Source organism: Thunnus maccoyii, chromosome 18 (genome assembly GCF_910596095.1).
Source record: "Thunnus maccoyii chromosome 18, fThuMac1.1, whole genome shotgun sequence".
In the NCBI taxonomy this organism is placed as follows: Eukaryota; Metazoa; Chordata; class Actinopteri; order Scombriformes; family Scombridae; genus Thunnus; species Thunnus maccoyii.
In genome coordinates this window covers 22,255,301-22,273,311 of record NC_056550.1, presented here as the reverse complement: position 1 = coordinate 22,273,311, position 18,011 = coordinate 22,255,301, and the positions used below count along the sequence as shown (strand labels likewise).

Below are 18,011 nucleotides of genomic sequence, written 5' to 3'. Positions count from 1 at the left end.
ATTCCCAACGGCCAGTCTCTCAAGGGAAAGTTTTTTTAATTTTTTATTTCAGAGAATCACAAAAACATACTTTCCATTTCCATTTTTGTTGTCTCTTCTCCAGGCAGTTTTGGCTGCGAAGTCACTAATAACGACAGACACACGGTGGAAAAAGAGAGTGAGGGCGCATATTCATCTTTATGCATGTCATATTTTCAATTCCTAAGTGTCACTGGATGATTTCTTAACATTTTTCATGGTTCAGTCTGTACTGAGGAAGTTATTTTATGTTATTGAATGTGATTTTTCAAAATCAGTGTCGAATTGGAACAAACACTGAGGTCTTAATGCATTAATGTGATTTTAAGCCTCACAGACTCAGATGTTCTCTCATCACAAGCTGAAGTTCAGCTGTCACCAAATGAACTGCCAAAGTGACAAACAAAATGACATGGCTGACATGAGCTGAAGTGACATCTCTTCAGTCTCCTGTGTTGTTCCTGCCAGTGACACAGCATCAGCCCACACGACTTTAATTCTCCTGATAGGACTGTAGACACCCCCCTGCTCACACATCTCATACATCTCATACTGACAACAAAAACAGGACAATACTCAACGTTTCAAGACTGGGAATCCTTTTATTTCCTGACATTTTATTTCTATTATGCAGCTACCCCCCCCCCCCCCCCCCCCCCCCCCAAAAAAAGATGCAGAGACTTAATTCAATATTTGTTTCTGATTTATTTTTTGTAGGAAAATAGGTCTTTTAACATGCAAATCAAATGTATTCATCAAAGAATATGAAAAAAAACAAACATATTTGCCAAGGGATACCAGAATGGCACTCAAAGATATGTACATTTTACAAAAGGCATAGAAAAACACACAAACACACAAAATGCATGTATGATTCAGAGTTTGTACTGGTTATACCACTAATTTTATTGTCACATCCCATATGGGTGACTATAAGAAACATGTAGGGAAACAACACGGCCTCACTACAGTCTTTCTTCTGGTGGACATTGTGGTATCCCTGATGAATAGACCCTCAAAAGACTCTGATTATATCAGACTTATACAGTACCAGTCAAAAGTTTGGACACACACGCACAAACAAAAGGATGAACACACCCTCCTATTCCCCTAAATGAGGAAGTGTGCCCAACCTTTTGTTTTATATGTGAATGTTCAGTACAGAGAGAACTGAAAAAGAATTTCCCATGTCATCATTGTTAATCACTCTTAACCTAACGAATTCCTGATAAAACAGAACCTGTTGTACCTGTGAAAAGCTGTGACACACCTGAATAACCTTTTCCCACAATTGTAATTTCATTAATCCTTCCTCCAACGACCATGTCTTCTTAACTGCTTTCGGTTTTACACTACACAAACCGGCCAGGTCATTAAGTACAATTGTGCAATCTAATGTAATCCAGTACAACAGCTCTGCCATGAATTCTACTTCTACGAAGCTTATACGGTTTTAGTTTCAGTTTTTGTTGACATTGTCAGAAAGGTGATAATTTTACTTTATGTTTATTGTTGAGGTTGTAGTGGGTGGTGGTGGAGTACTGGAGTGCATTATACTGAAAAGTGTTCCAAATAGTTTGTCCACTCCATTAACATACATGAGAGGGGCAAAATATTAGGAGTACTTTTTAATATAATGCAGTCCAGTACACCATCACCTCCTGTGTTTGCTCGTAGTGCGTCTTTAAAAAGCCACAGTCTCACATTTCGGAGAAACACGGTTTTCACAGGACAGCGACAATATGCTGAGAAAATAAACCATTTCTTCAAGCCATTTCTTTCCAATGAGCACACTCTTTTTCTTTTTCATTTGCTCTCTTTCTCAGTCACTCAACAGACAAAAGAGAACAGGGCTAGACAAATAAATAACAGTGCCACAAGATAATTCTTTTGACCTGGATAGCTGCCCGAATTCCTTACTTTCCCCTACAAACAGACCAATCTGAGCGACAAAACCTAGAATAGTTTTTGAGTTGTAAGGCCAAGCTGGCAGTCATGCAGACTTTAAGCAGATGGGGTCTTTTAGTCCCCCGACTGCATCTCCTATAAATGCACCTTCTTCAGACAGGAAGTAGCCCTCTAGTGGCCTTTGCTTACTAACTGCAAAGCATCTCCAGCTGAATTCTGTTTACAGTTTGTTTCCATCTATTCAAACAACAGCAAATACTTGGGGAACTTTTCCTCCTGGGGAAGCATTTAATTAGGACTGATTGGCCTTCAGGGGAAGAGACTGACTGACTGGGAAACTCAGTAAATCACCTGTGGCTTATTGGGATCAGCATTGGCGTCAGTGGAGCCGGTGTCAACAGCTTGGAGAGGAGCTGACTGAAATGCTTGGGTGATTTATGTCTGTCTGCTGCTGGCTGGGATTGCCTGTAGGTAAACAAACCAATCAGAGTGGCTCCTATTTCCCATTGTTTCCATGTTAGAATATACAGCACAACCTCACACGGGGGGGGGGGGGGAACAACCCCCCCGATTGTTTGTTCAGTTATTTCACTATTCTGCGAGAAAGGTGCAGATCTGTCATATGAGACAGGACAGAAAATGCCAGCTTTTCAGGTTTTGCTACCCTGTCATGAAATTAATGACTGCTTGTTTAGAAAGCTACTGTGGTGCAAAGCTTGGAATGGTTTGAGTAAATTGTTACATCCTGTCCATTTCCCAGATGATCTCTTTAGCCAGTTTGTCTCCACACACACAGCTGTTCAACAGATCTCAGGACAATGTTGGGAAAGGAATAACATTGTTTATCAAAATACAGCCCAGAGGGTTGCTACATACATTAAATACTAATACTGTAACATACAAGGAAAAGTCTGGCTTTTTTTTCTTTATGTCATGAAGTCACTGTAGCCTACACTTTATAAAAATATATTATGTCATATTTCACATTTTTTACAATTGGAAGGCAATTAAAAACACAATAACCATAAATACCCATACAACTAATTCATTTTTAAAAGAACTTTTTTTCTTTGTATTTTATTTTACAAAACCTTTATTGAAAAAAAGGGTGTTTTCATATAAAACACTGGCTCCATTTAGGAGTTTGGTATTTTAAATCCTGTTCCAAAAAGCAATACACATACTGTAATACAAAAAAGAAGTGACTCTTATAAAAAGGGTTGGTCTTACGTAGGCATTTTTCCATGATTGGAGTAGCATGGCCACAGTATTCCAAAGCTACAAACAACCAGGCCTCATAGCAGCCTAGTGTAAAATCTTGGCACTGACACTTGCATCACACAAACAGTGTTTGGTCTCACTATATTATAGTAATGGCTTTAAACCTTTTCCATAACGCATGGTGATATTGCAGCCTTGTGCATCTAACACTGAACTTGTACTGCTGGGAAGACTTGACTGACACAAGGCTTGTCAATAGAAAAGGAACATTACAACTGGTTAAGGTGTTGCTGGATGCAGGTAGCGTTGGCAACTGATATCTACTCCCGTATACAGGAAGCATCATGGAAGATACCACCAGAGGGCAGTCAACTACAAGGCAGATGGAAACACTAGTGGAGAACTGAGCGCCTTGTTCAACAGCCATAAAGAGCCAGAGAGAAACTGAGAAGTTATAAAAAACTGGATTGCTTATGCACCTTGTGTAAAATGAACATTTTCTTTCAGGAAATCTCAGATGTGGACTGGATAAAAAGCCCAACTGCTGTACTCATCAGTTCCTGAGCAGCAGCTGGTGTAGCACTGGTTTCAAAATACACACACTGAACATATACAAACACACGGTCAAATGCAAAGTCACAGCAACATAAGACTGTTACTGACTCTGGAGAGAAAGCAGACACAGAACATGACTGACAGGACACTGCCTTCAGGAAGGTGATCCTCTCACTGCATTAAAAAGTCACTGCTTTAGGCGCTGCCATTGAATTATGTTGTTTCATTTTATTGCATTTATGTTGTAATGACGTCATTACAATATGAAGTCACTGCTTTAGTTTGCCAGGGCATAGTGATGACATGGCATCCCATTGCCTTTGCATTATGATGGTACTTGATGTCATTGTATTTTGATGTCCGAAGAATTAGGATGCCAATGTATTAATGGAGTCAGTGTCTTTGCAGAGGAGCGGCCAGAAAAAGAGCTAAGCCAAATCTGGGATCAATCTGATTTGCAACAGAACTCATTATCATTCAGTAATTTTCCAAAGCTCAAATCCCTAAGAAAGGATGAACAGGAAGACAACAGAGGTCAATGATCTGCTTTAGGACTTGAGGAGAACGAGACATGAAAATGACTGTAGCCTAATACAGTTTGTGTTGGTGTGATGTTTCAAGTTTGACAGTGATAGCCCAGACAAAACAAATTGTCAGCTGCAACATCACGTTTTTTTTTTTTACACACCTCAGTACACAAAAACACATCTTCTCCAGCTTGCAGGATTCTTTAAGGCACAGTGGTGTTTAAGTATCCAAGAAAGACTGCAACAGCTTGTCATCCAATCCTTAATATATACATGGTTTTAATATATGTCACTATTTCTGTGTTTAAATCCATACAGAGGGCTTTCCCTCTCCTGATTTGCTGCTGCTGCTGTTGCTGCTGCTGCCTCCTCCACTGCTGCCTCCTTTCCCATGCTTGAGTCTATGCTTACGCTCCTTCTGAGTCTGCGTCTGTGGCTGCGGTTGAGCCTGGATGATGTTACTTTGGGGCTTGTCGTCCTGGTTGTCCCCAAGCTGCTCCTCTGCCCGGTGCTGCTGACTGTAGGCCTGAATGGCGGCCTCCAGTTGCTCATGAGCTTGCTGAATCATGTCTTTGTTCAGAGCCACACGGGCCTCCCCTCCAGTAGGAAAATTATCCTCATTGCTACCAAACTGCTGCTGCTCCTCTTGGGCAATGTTTGCCCGGTTCTGCTTGCATGCCATCTTTGCGTTGCTAAGGTCTGTGTAGGGCATCTGCTCTGGCTTTACCACAATGTTGTAGCCTGGTGGAGCGGATGGGGTGTTCCATGAGAAAGGGTAGCCAACATAATCGGCAGCCCCATCTCCACCCACTCCTCCCTCAGAACCTGCTTCCGGCCCTGGTCCCCCTACTGAGCCCTCCACACCCCCGGTGGTGCCCAGCAAGCCCAACTGGTACTCGTCCTCTTGAGGTGGGCAGCGCCGACGGCGAAGAATGTCACAGATGGTACCAATCCCCAAATGGAGCATCTCCCAAATATTGAGCATGAGGCAGAGGACGGTGACACCATACATGATGCGCAGGAAGATGGTCTTCTCTGTAGGCCTTGACACAAAGCAGTCAACACTGTGGGGACAAGGTTTACCCGAGCACACAAACACTGGCATCACACGAAACCCATACAGCAGATACTGGCCTGCAAGGAACCCTGCTTCCAGCACTGTGCGAGTCACCAGCTGCAAGACGTAGACCCGCATCAGCCCCTCATCTTGGATACGCTTGCGGCCGTCATGGCGGACTTTGGGTCTGGGTGCGGGTTGCAGTGGATCTCGTGGCCTTTTTGGAGGTTCAATCTCTGGCACCTCATAGATCATGGGATCATCCTCCTGGTCCTCCTCAGTCTCCTCGATGCCCCGGTGCTGGCGCGCTCCAAAGCAGATTTTCCTGGGCTTCCTGTGTGTGTAGCCCCCTCCTCCTGTTCTAACAGCAGCAGAACCAGCTCCCCCTTTGGCTTCATCTAATCGTGCAATCTTGTTGACAGCATACCCCATGTACATGAGAGAAGGCATTGCCACCAAGATGATCTGGAAGACCCAGAAGCGGACGTGAGATAGAGGGGCGAAGGCGTCGTAGCAGACATTCTCGCAACCTGGCTGGCCCGAATTACAGACAAACTTGCTCTGTTCATCGTAGTAGATGGATTCTCCCCCAACGGCAGTGAGAACGATGCGGAAGACGATGAGCACGGTGAGCCACAGCTTCCCCACGAAGGTGGAGTGGTTGTGGATCTCCTCCAGCAGCCGCGTGAGGAAGCTCCAGCTCATGGTGTCGCTGGACAGTGGGGCAGACAGTGTCCCTCTCTCACCTGCTCACAGACTCTGGAGAAAGAATAGAGGGAAGAAAGGAGAAGACAAAGGGAGATAAGAAGACAGTATGAGTTCACAATAAATGCTTCTACTAAAATCTATAAAACATTTCAAAATTTGATCAAAGCAACTAGTAGGATTTCTCAGAATTTTTCTGCAATTTCAGCTGCAAATTGTGAAAAGGGGTGACATAATAATTGACTTAATTAAACTGAGTGTTCCTCTCTGAGCTCAGGCAATCAATATCTCCTTCATTTGATCTGTTGCTTCTTGCAGTATAAATACACACACATAGAGTTCAGAGCTCAGTGCCATGGGGAGGGTGCTGTCAAGTTCTGGTTTTTTATGGAATTAGAAGACCAAACAGGGTGGAAAGAGGATATCGGTATTAAAAAATACCATCAAGCAGCACTGAGAAGGCAACGAAATAATCCAAATAGGGAATTTGCTATCACCAAATACACACACATATTATTTAACAGCCTATCTCTTTTTGAAGAAATAAATCCTCTTAGTGAGCCTTCTTCTGTGTGAGGTGCAGTTTCGGGATTGTATTAACTTCACTGGTTTGTTCTGGTTGGGAGGTAAATGGCATTGTGCTGTGCTGTGTCTGTGTGTGCTCGTATGCATGTGTGTGTGCATTTGAGCACATTTTAGGAAGAGGGACATGTTGCCTATGTAGGTTAGGTCTGGGCTCCAGGCAGTCCATCCAAACCAGCAGAATCAGCAGGTGGCCGGGCACAAACCGTTGGAGCGGGGAGTTAGACAGCAGACCCACATTAGCTCAGGCAGTGGAGCTGAACCCAAACACTGCTGTCCCTCAGGGCGGCTTTGGGGGATGAATATGACACCTCCACAGATCTCTCCCCCTTATGAAGCCGCAATAGTGCATGGCTTATTGTCAGCTAGACTGAGAGGAAAATCCAACCATGAATACTAGCTTAGGTTCGGTTTAAAGGGCTTCCAGGGACGATATCCTTACCAAGCAGGTCGAGAGCTTAGTCGAAGCTAGAGCTGGAGCTGCAGCGAGAGGGAAAATTTAACTGAAGGAGACGAGTAGGAGTTCCCAGCCCTCTGTTTTGTGTCTCCAGTTGGAGCAGAGAGGGTGGAAATGTTATGAAGAAGGCTTGCGATGAAACATGTGTCGGGTATTGATCATTCTGACCATATAAGGACTGGGAGCTGGGACACAGGAGGTAGATGTCAGGAATCCTCTGTATGTACAGTACATGCACACTCCAGTACGCGTATTACCGACATACAGTAAGAGGCCTGAACTGTGTCCAATCCTGCGATCAGACTATGCGGTTGAGTCCTTGTGTTGAGAATGCAAACTGTGAGCGGCTGTGACCGACATGTATGAATACACAGCACATGGCCGGAGTGGAGTAAGAAGCTGCCACAAACACACAGAGTCATATCAGTGTCTGTCTGACTTTTCCCGCATTGCATCATTGTATTTCTTTACATAACTCTTACTCCTCCTGTCCTTTCACTAATAATATCGAGATTCATTCACAGACAAACAGTCCAATGGAAAGGTTAAACTGCTTTAATTTCTGTTTTGAGTTTTTCTACCTCTCCTACATACTATACATGCCTTTTCTATGTTGTATTTTCTATGATCTATGCTTTCTTTTTGGAGAACTTACTTGACTTTCTGAATATTTATAATGTTGAAGATGGATCACCAGTGGATCTGCACTCTCTCTACTCTACTGCATTCAAATTAAGACATTTATTAAAAGTCTCCGTCTTTTCTTAAGCCTGCACCGTTACATGGAAAAAGTTTTGTCTGACATGTTTGATATATTTGGGGTCTCCACAAGAATTTCAAATAAAGTTCTCTGGGTTTGTACAATGTTTCACTGTGCAACAAGAATTTTGTTTAATCTTTGAGTCAAATAGTTTTCAAAAGAGTCATATTTTGGGTGTTCACAGTCCAGAAACAGTCCTTGCAAATTCACAAGATACAGAGATATGTAAATAAAACCTTGTTCTTCCTCTATAAAGTTGTTTGGTAGTTTGTTTACCAGGAACTGTCGTACACCCTCCTGACCAGGAGAGACGCTCCAGCCCAGGCATGCAGCTGCCTGGACTTTATACTCCTGCTACCTTAACTACATATAACCTGGCATTTTGCTTTCTCATCCAATTTATGTCTGTGTGAGCTAGTGGGGCAGTTAGGGGTAAGAAGCTGACTCTGTGCATTAAGTTACCAGGATGAGTCAGCCTCCTGAATAGCACCACACAGCCACAGCAGGCAGGCTTTCTGTCTGTTACTCTGAGATAAACAATGAACAGCAAATTGGTGGAAATCATGTCACACGTGAAAACATCAAGAAACACACAGGATTTTGGTTCCAAAGTGAGAAAAGGAAACAAATCCAGTGTAATTCCTCTGTTATTTGACATAATAGGAGACTACTATTGAGCTTTGAAAGGAAGTCACATTCAGGATCAGTGGCTCAATAGCCACAAGTCCAAAAGGTCATGACTGTGTAATTGCGGGTCTCTCTGATACTTTTGAATCCATGACATAGCCTAAAGCCCTACCAGAATAGCACAAGGTCATAGGTCAAAAAGGTCAGGACCTGAGGGGCGAACTCTCCACATCACGACTTCTCATGCAGACTCAAACAGACAGATAAAATTACAATTGCCATCACTGGAGGGATCCCCTCAATCACCGGCTCCCATCCCTCAGGATCCACAGAGATTCACATCCAGACTCACAGACTGGCACACACACACACACACATACGTGCATCCGTCTCAAGAAGTATTCCATGTAAAGCCATAATGTTCCTGTATGCAAAAGCAGCATGACTATGAGGACCACAGCACTGGGGTTAGCTGAGGCGCTCCTTATTCACTATAGTGACTCATCATGTGGACACGGCGCTCAAGCTGGAGGGCCCCGGGCTTGGGAGGGACACCAGGGGAATGAGCCAATCATGGGACAAACCCCGACCTGTGCAGGGCACAACTGCAGGTGGATGAGAGTTGTTATTGCGCAACAGGGAGATGCGTTGTAACTGTATGCATCATATAGGGGAGTTCTTTGCAGCAACAGGTGAAGGTATGTAACAGGTGTGCCAGGGAATGGTTTCTGTCAACAAATACTAACTTGGGAGATAAAGATATCAGGATAAACTTTAAGCTTGTGGCATGTATGCTATGTGGAGCACAATATATTTGAAATTTTGCACATAAACACGTGTAGGTGTATATATAACCAATGTTTTGTGTATGTGTAACCAGAAGATATCTCGTCATCTCGTTTTAGATGTTTAATGGTGTCTTGTAGTTTGTTAAAGTTTTTTGAGGTTAAGAAATATTAAAGATTCAAAGGTTTTATTTGTCACATGCTCATTAAATAAGTGTAATGAAATGCAGTGTAGCATACCCTTAAGGCTGTGCTAAAACACTAGTGTGCAATAAAGAATAATAATAAAGTAAAATTCAAACTATATGAAATATACATATGAAAATACTCTAGTGTATAATGGCCTGTTGTATTGGTAAACTGAGCAATTTCATCATATAAAAATGTAAAATGTACCTACTGTATCAGTTTTAAGGCAAGCCGTACAATAAAATGCAAATGTGCAGGGCAATGCGAAGGATTCACGGAGGACAATGCTAGACAAGGTCATGGATGATAACAAGGTCAGAGGTCACCTCCATGATGGCCTGAGGGAAAAAGCTTTTTCTTGGTCTCTCTTTGCTGGACTGTTAATAAACTAATTCATATTTTTTTTAGTAAACCACCTTCTTAATAAGGGGGAGTTCAGAATTTATAAAAAACTCTTGCTCCTTCTCTGTTTGTCTACATATTGCATATCCCTGCTAGGCTTTGATATATGTAGATACATGTATAAACACACACAAAGCCACATACATATTAATAGACGCAGGCCAAGGGCAGTCTGGCTAATGAACGTACTGTAAATGGTAGAAAAAGCTCTAATGAGTGTATGTGAGGGTAATGGATTTATTAGCCTGTGGTTGAACTTTAATCAAGTGAAGCGTATTAACATGTACAGACAAAAGAAACATATTTAACTGCTCTATGAAACTATTATTGTACATAATTTGATTTTCTAAATTTATTGTGTCGTTAATATGTTTAAAGCTGATGCAGATAGTGTTCAGTTATTGGATCAATTTCATCTTCATGAATATTATTTGTCTCTCTTTGTCCTTTTCTCACGCAGTACTCATTCATAGACAAGCACACACGTGGACAGATACAGCAGCCGCATGCATGTCAGTACAGGTCTGGGGTAAACGTGCTCTCCTTTATCCCAATGCTAATAATCCATTAGATTTATTTGACTGTTTTCAAAGTGATAAAGATCTCGAGGCAGATCTAATACAAGAAACCGTCAGCATTTTTTTCAGCCAAAATTGAATTGGCCCCTGATCCTGCTGATCTGCTGCTGGAGTTCTGCCTTTGAAACACTCCTCATTTTTACTTTACACTTTTATGTGATTTATGTGATACTTTCTGTGGTTTGTCTGCAATTTTTAATGACTGGTTAGATTTATCTTTCTCTAGAGTCTCTTACTAGAAAAAAGATTGTTTCTCCTCATCATAACGGCACTAAGCCTCCCCCTTATATTATGCCCTTCAGCCTTCAATAGTAAAGATCAGGAAATATCCAAAGTAAGTAAGTAATAGATTCCCACATTCTTATACAATTATACATGCTATCATAAAATTTTCCTGTAGATTCATTTTTTAAAAAATTATTAATTCAGTGTATGTTCATGTTTATTTGTGCAGCAATTTCAGTGCTGCAGGTTGTTTTTTTGCTGTGTGCTGTGTACTCCACTTTCAGTTTTTTTTTGTTATGGTAACAGGGATGAAGGTTATGGTTTGTTTTTTTCATATTTTTCTGTAGTGGTAATGCCAAATAGCCACCTATTACTGTATTTATTTACCATTTTGCTTCCCTGCTGCTACACTTTTTAATATATATAAAATATATATAATTAAGCATGGCACTGGAAAGCCAAAATAAATGTATTCTTGCTCTGCAATCGTATCACCAGGATTAGCTGTAGGATCATTTTTGTCAAATGTGCAAAAAAAAAAGATGCCAATCACTCATTTTAAATCATTTGTTGTTCTTTTGGGGGGGGCTTTGGACTGGCACGTCAGATTTAATTAAAGAAAAATTATAAATCTATATGTGCATATTTGAAATAAAATAACAGAGAACAGAGAATAAAAACAGAAATTCAGTGACAGGCTGTTTACCTGCTGTCACGATGTAAACTTTACACTTTGTAACTCAAATCTGCTGTGTTCACGTAGAAAAAGGTTTTGATAAATTGCTAAAACTAAAAACTATTCAACAGTTTTTTACTGCAAAGTCGGAGAGGAGAGGTGGTGAGAAAAAGAGGACAGATATTCTGGAGAGAAAGGCTAATTATGCTGCTTGCTTCAGAAACACGGTTCAATCTGTGTGAGAGAGTCATCTCTATATTTTACAAAAAAAATCAGTGGGGATCCAGGCCAATCCAAGACAATCCCAAATTGGCGGTGGCGGAGTTTGAAGCTGTCCTTGCTGCTGACAACAAAGTGCTGCAGTGTGAGCAGAGATTTAATATGCTGGCTTTGTAGCTTAAGCACTTAATAAAAGAAGTACCTTTATTCCAAAAAAAATGAACAATGTAGCTAATAATTAATTGGCATGAGATGAAAATTCAGAGACAATGACGTCTATTGTGTAAGAGCCATATGCTGCCAATAGTCTATGAGCCTCTTTTAAACTATTGCCATCAAAAGAATTATTAATAATTATAATGAATTAATATATTTTCACATCAGGATAACCCCAAGCCAACAGAAGATACATGGAAGAGCTTTATCTCAATAAAGTTAATTTCCCACCAGAAACAACAAACATAATAAGTGAATCAGAGAGCTATAAGAGGAATGACTGAGATCTCTGTGCGTGTTTCGTTAGAGCTGATGTTCTTCTGTCTGTCCTTGTTTGAGGGTCATTGCCACGGTCGACTCTCCCTCTGGTCTGCCAGCAGTATCCCCAGGCTTCACTGATGCCCTTCTGAGCCTCCACCTTGTCCTGCACAGGTTGCACAGATCAAACTAATCTGCTCACACAGTAGTTGGCCAGACATCTGTCCATGATAACTCCCTGGATTGTCATCCATTGTGGGTTAAATAGTGGCTGTTTTGATGGTGAGAGACCCCACATAAAACCAACATGTAAGTCATAAAAAGGTCACCAGATAACCACTATAACAGCACTGTTGAAGACCGACTGCTGGCAAATGTTCGGCTTAAAAAGCACAGGGGGTTTCTTATATTGTGGTTTCCCTTCTACTCTAAAGCGACGGGATAAGCTTCTTTGTTAGGCACTCAGAGATATTCATATCACCAAAGGAAAAAAAAAAATCCAGCATAGCTAAAAATGGAAATCTTATCAACATTTTCTGGTTGTCTGCTTTTTTCTGAGTGGCAACTTTCTTCAAAAGAGTCCCTGAAGTGATTAAAAGCATGCATGCCAAGAGTGACTTTCCACTGAGTTGAGTTTACCCACAGAAGGTTATCAGCGCTGGTAATCACATCAATTTCATAGACTAATCTCTACTAGATTGTATGGTGCTGGTGCATGTATTTACACAGACACACACAAACACAGAAATGAAACTGACTTGCAGAGTGCTCAATGCATGCAGCCATGAAACACAAATAAACTTTAAATTCCAAAGGGTTGAGTAAACAGTGCACCCCAATTTGGGCCTCTTTCTCATAAAACGTGTAGCGGAAGACATAAAGGAACAAGAAAACCTCACTAGTGTGGGATAAATTTTGTTGTGTGGCCATATGTGAACCCCAGCCTGTGAGAGGATCTTGAGACGAGGAAGTCTTTGGTGAGATAGATGAATGAGCTATTCTGCTGTATTTTTCAGGGGGGGGAGACGTGTTCTGAAGGAGCATTTCTCCCTGTGTATTTGTGGGAAAATGAAAATTCCCTCATTAACAGTGTCCGAGGGGGAGAAACGCAACGGTAAACCAGCCCCATATGTTACAGGAAATAATCTCTGAGGCAGCAGCAGCCTCTCTGTGTGCATCTGTGTCTTTTATTCAGCTTCATCCGAAAGATAAATACACACTTTTTTTTTTAAGCATTAGCAATATAAGTTCTCCAAAAGAGTTTGAACAAGTTCAGGAAGACATTGTCACCAGATCTTGTAAATATCTGTCCTTTGATCAAAAGGTCTGAGGTTTGGCTTCCTTATTAGTTACAGATGAAAGATTAATTACTTTGTTATCACTCAAAGTCACTGTCAAGTGAATAAATACAAGACAACAAACACATACAGACGAAACACAAGTAGCAAAGTAAAGTGATGAAGCAGCATACTCACTCTACTCCTTCTCTGTCAGATGCCAGGTACTGTGTCCTTTGTCTCTCAACCTGAGGCCCCTCATCCCTTTATCTGTCTCCCCGTCACACTCAGCCTCCTTTACATACTCCTTAACCTCGGCTGACACCAAACAGCCCTGACCTTAAATCAACGACGGCATCCCGACAACAAAAAAACTCAAAACAAAAAACACGCGGCTCCGTAGCCGTTCTCTCATGGAGAGCCACAGTGTGTGTGCTTAACCAAGTGTGAGCTCTTCCTGAAAGGGAGAGGAATGAGGGAGGCAGAGCATCTTGCCTCTCTCCCTGTGGTACTCACAATGGTCCTCACTTACCCCCTCATCCCCTCCAAACTGGGTCATGGTTGGGGGTGGGGATGGGTGTATGTCTGTTTGCATGTGTGATGATGATGGGGATGAGGGAGGAGGAGGTGGTGGGATTTTAATACCCCCTTGGAGGGGCAAAGGGAGGGGAAATTCTGAGGCTGTCAGACTTGTCTGTCAGTTTTGGAGGGGAAGTACATGTTTTTGGAGGTAAATGATATTCACCTCATTGATTTTTTGAGACCTCTGGCCACCGGTGAGGAGCAGGACAGGACGAGGCTTTCAGGAAGGGGTAAGAGTAGCAATTATAAATCTGGCCTTTGTGTTTTTGAACACCGTTACCACACATCTTAGATTGTGAATTTAAAGGTGCTACACATAACATTTTGAAATAAGAACATCACTGAAAAGATTATTCTAGCCTCTGATGGCCTCTATTCTGTATTTTACATTGTGTTTAACTTTGAAGCACAAAAACTGTTCTACCAGCATAAACAGAGGTAAAGCCTCCTAAAATTTTTATGTTTTGCAACCATTTACAACAAGAATCAATGGGGTGAAAATATGGTTTTAATTGCAGAAACATTTGCAGTTAAATATGTAGGCTGATATAAGTTTATCACAAGTATATCTCTGTGTTTGCAGTAGTTTAGAAGTTTGCCCACCAGAGAGCACTTAACAAATGACAATGTCAGTCTGTTGATAGTCCAACAGTCCACACTGAAATATCTCAACCACTGTACTCCTTTCAAACAAAATGTACTCTTACATGTGCTAAATATCAGTGGATCTCTTGTTTACTGTTGGATGAATTGCCATGAATTCTTTTATAGACATTCATGGTTCCCAGACGATGTATCCTAATTACTTCGGTGATCCCCTGACTTTTCCTCCTGCAGTTTTTAGTGAAATATCTTGACAACTATGGGATGTATTGCCATAATATCTGCTAGACAATGATATCTCTCTCAGGATGAATTGAAATCACTTTTCTTAATCTACTGACTTTTCAATTTGTACCAAAATCCAGTCAGTTTTACTTTGTTCCATAGTTTAGTTTATGACCGAGTACCTGCAAAACTAATGACATTCCCATCAGCCTGAGCTGTACTGCATGCTTCATCAGCATTGTCACTGTTATTTTTGATCCCTTAAAAAATACTATATATACTGATAATAGATTTTTTAAAACTCAATTTTCCGTATTGACCTCAAAAATCCAGTAACAGTCAAGCTATACTTACAGTATTGATCATGAACTGGCTTGAAATAAAGCCTACTAGTCATCTTAACTAGGAGTCTAATGTGTCAAAGTATTACCACTAACTGATGATCAACATACATGCTATGAATGCCAGTGAATTTGGGCTGTAAGAGACAAACAAGGACAAACAAGCTGCAAACTAAAAAAAACTAACAACACAAGTCCACACAGAAAGTTAATAGAAAAGTCATGAAAGGACACTGTTGGATAGAGGTTGGAAAATATCCAAATATTCAGCAAAAAAACCCTGGGCATTCTTGAGTTAAATACTTTATGTCAACCACACATACAGTAGTTTCTGCTTGCAGAAATATGAGCACTTGGTCATAATCCTCTCCATCACTTTGAGCCTCCTCATGCCCTCCTCACTCCATCACTCTGTTTCCCCTCCTCATGTCCTCTCATAAAGTCATAATCATGCAGCGCTATGAACAATAAAAGATGTTCGTTTGATATTGTCCAAATCCACTCACCAGTGGTGGTTGCACAAATTAGGACTGCACGCTATCTCAGCCTCTTTTCTTATCTTTTTTCTTCTGAGCGAGCCAATTGCTATCGCCAAATTTCACAGATCATACGCTGAGAAATCAGAGGGCATAAATCCTCTTTAAATTCATATCATGTCGCTCAAAGTCTACAGCTTCTGTTTTTTTCTTCTCGGACGTACAGCTCTCACAATTTTTGATTTATTTTAATAAATGTGATGTTGATATGTAGAGAGATGGTTTTTTTGGAGTGGGGATATGTCATCTTCGTACAGTAATAACCATGACAATCCTCATCTCCTTTGATGTGTGTAGTTTTATGGAGCTTTTTCCTCAGTTATACTGACATTTATAGACAACCGTGCTCAATGTGAGGATGGTGTTGATAATTATATTGACTATGATGATGATAATTATTTATCCAAACTATCATGGAAAAAAAGAAAACTGAGGTAAAGTTAAGTTGGCCTTGTGAACATACATTTATTACCATACAGTGATGTAAGTAGTACTGCACTCATACTAAAAGCCTTTTTCTATATTGCAGGGGTTGTGAGTCTTTCACTGCACATCAGGAAGTCCCCTGTTCAGTTCTCGGTATGCCCCCTATGTTCAAACTTTAAATACACATACTGTAAAACACAAAGAAAGTCTTTGTTTATGCCACAGTTGAGCTCATCTTTGCAGACTCAGCCAACAAAGCGGGTAGAGATGATTTATTACTTTCATTTTCCACTGACATAAAACAAAACAACTCCCTGGTTGTGTCACAGCTTGTTTCAGACACAAGGTGATATAGCTTAAACTACAGATCAAGAGTTCCCCAAAAGACCTTATAGTGTACATACATGTCAACATCTACAATATATGAAATATTAGCACTTTGACTTCAATACAAATCCAATTTCTTGCTTCAACTCATCACACTGTTCATGCAGCAGATTTTCAGTGGATGCTACTCCTCCGCTTAGCAAACCAGCTCTCGTCTGCTGATATTAAAGTTACCATCATCAAAGTGAGAGCGAGTACTAAACAACATTTGTTCTGGTCTACAGTTCAACTACAGCACAGCATAACCTTGAGTGTACTATTGCTTATTTACCACAGTTTCACTGCTTAGATTTATGAGTAGCTGTTGAGACAGCTCCTGTGCTGTACCTCTTCCTGCTGTCATAGTAGCCTCCACTAACTCTTAACAGACATTTCTGACCTCTGCCAACTTTCAATCATCATCTCATTTGTCCTCAATGGAGCATTAAAATATTAGCTGTCTGTAAATTGTGGCTGCTGACTTCCTACAGAGACAATATAATATGTCTGACAGGGAACAGAGTTAACGATGCAGCACTAGTTGGTTGAATCTGTCTGGAATTTTAATATAAATTCTATTTCATTAAACACATCTAAGGCTGATTGGATCTCAATCAGATAAAGATCTGACAAAGTCAAAACCCTATGATGCTGGTTAGGTTGTGTAGTCTGGTGCTTACTGAAAGGAAGCTGGATTATAGTTTTAAAAAAAATAAATAAAGAAGAGTGATACTTAGTAGGATTCAGTCTGAGCATTATATCTGCAGATTTTTGCATTCTACCAATGGGGAAATAATGTCTTAAGGGTAACACATAAATACATACATACTGTATATAGTGATTACATGCAGTCTGAGGATCATGTAATATTATGTTACATGTTGCACCACAGCATTAGGGAAACAGTAAACTGGCATAAAAGATTGCACCAGTTGATCAAAATTGTCTTGTAAATCTGCTGCATGACTGGAAGATTTAATATTCTGAGCACATATATGAGGCCTTCAAAAAAAAAGTATATATCAGTATGTCATAAAACAGACTGCCTATATGGATTGGGGTGACTGGGGTTGCTTAACTCCCATAATCCTTCAGCCTGTCTTCATAAACCAAGCTAATTTGGTTCATTTGACAGCGTAACGTCCATATAAACATTAAAGCACTTTTAAGAAGAGCCTTGAGTGACAGATTTGTTAGTTGTCCACTCAAGCCATCACAGAAATCTCTTTCTATTTCAGTTTGTAGACTGACGGGTTGCTATTAATGTGAGTTAAGCCTGAGACAGCAGTGTCATCATAAAATAAGGACTTCAGGGAAAAGTTTAACTTCCCAGGAAAGAGTATGACAATACGGTGCGTTCAGGTTGTCCTCTCAACTAATGAATTTCACCACCATAAAGTTGCATTTACTTCCTGATGGTAAAGTTTTTCAGGATTGAAAGTTAACTTTGTAGCAAGAAATACATATATCTTTGGAGAAAAAAATCTGTGGTATTTCTGTAATGAATTGTAGGAGTAAAAAATGGGTCCTTTACCAGCACTGTTTAGTCACACAGTAACTGAACCCCTTGACCGTGTCTGCATATTTTATACACAGAGTCACAGTCTGGAGGAGTGAGCTGCTTCTGTAAACTCTGTGGCATAAACACTAAAATGGCAAAAAGACACCAAACTGCAGTGTTATATTGACA

At 40.8% G+C, this 18,011-nt stretch overlaps 1 protein-coding gene across 1 annotated transcript in view; it reads right to left on the bottom strand.

The window, feature by feature from the left end:
* Positions 1–3,096: 3,096 nt before the first annotated feature.
* gjc1 (gap junction protein gamma 1) overlaps positions 3,097–18,011 on the bottom strand; it is a 44,469-nt gene continuing 29,554 nt past the window's right edge. The window contains exon 2 of the mRNA XM_042392966.1: positions 3,097–6,045. Coding sequence (XP_042248900.1) covers positions 4,534–5,991 — 1,458 coding nt within the window. The 5' untranslated portion in view covers positions 5,992–6,045 and the 3' untranslated portion in view covers positions 3,097–4,533. The remainder of the gene's footprint in view (positions 6,046–18,011) is intronic.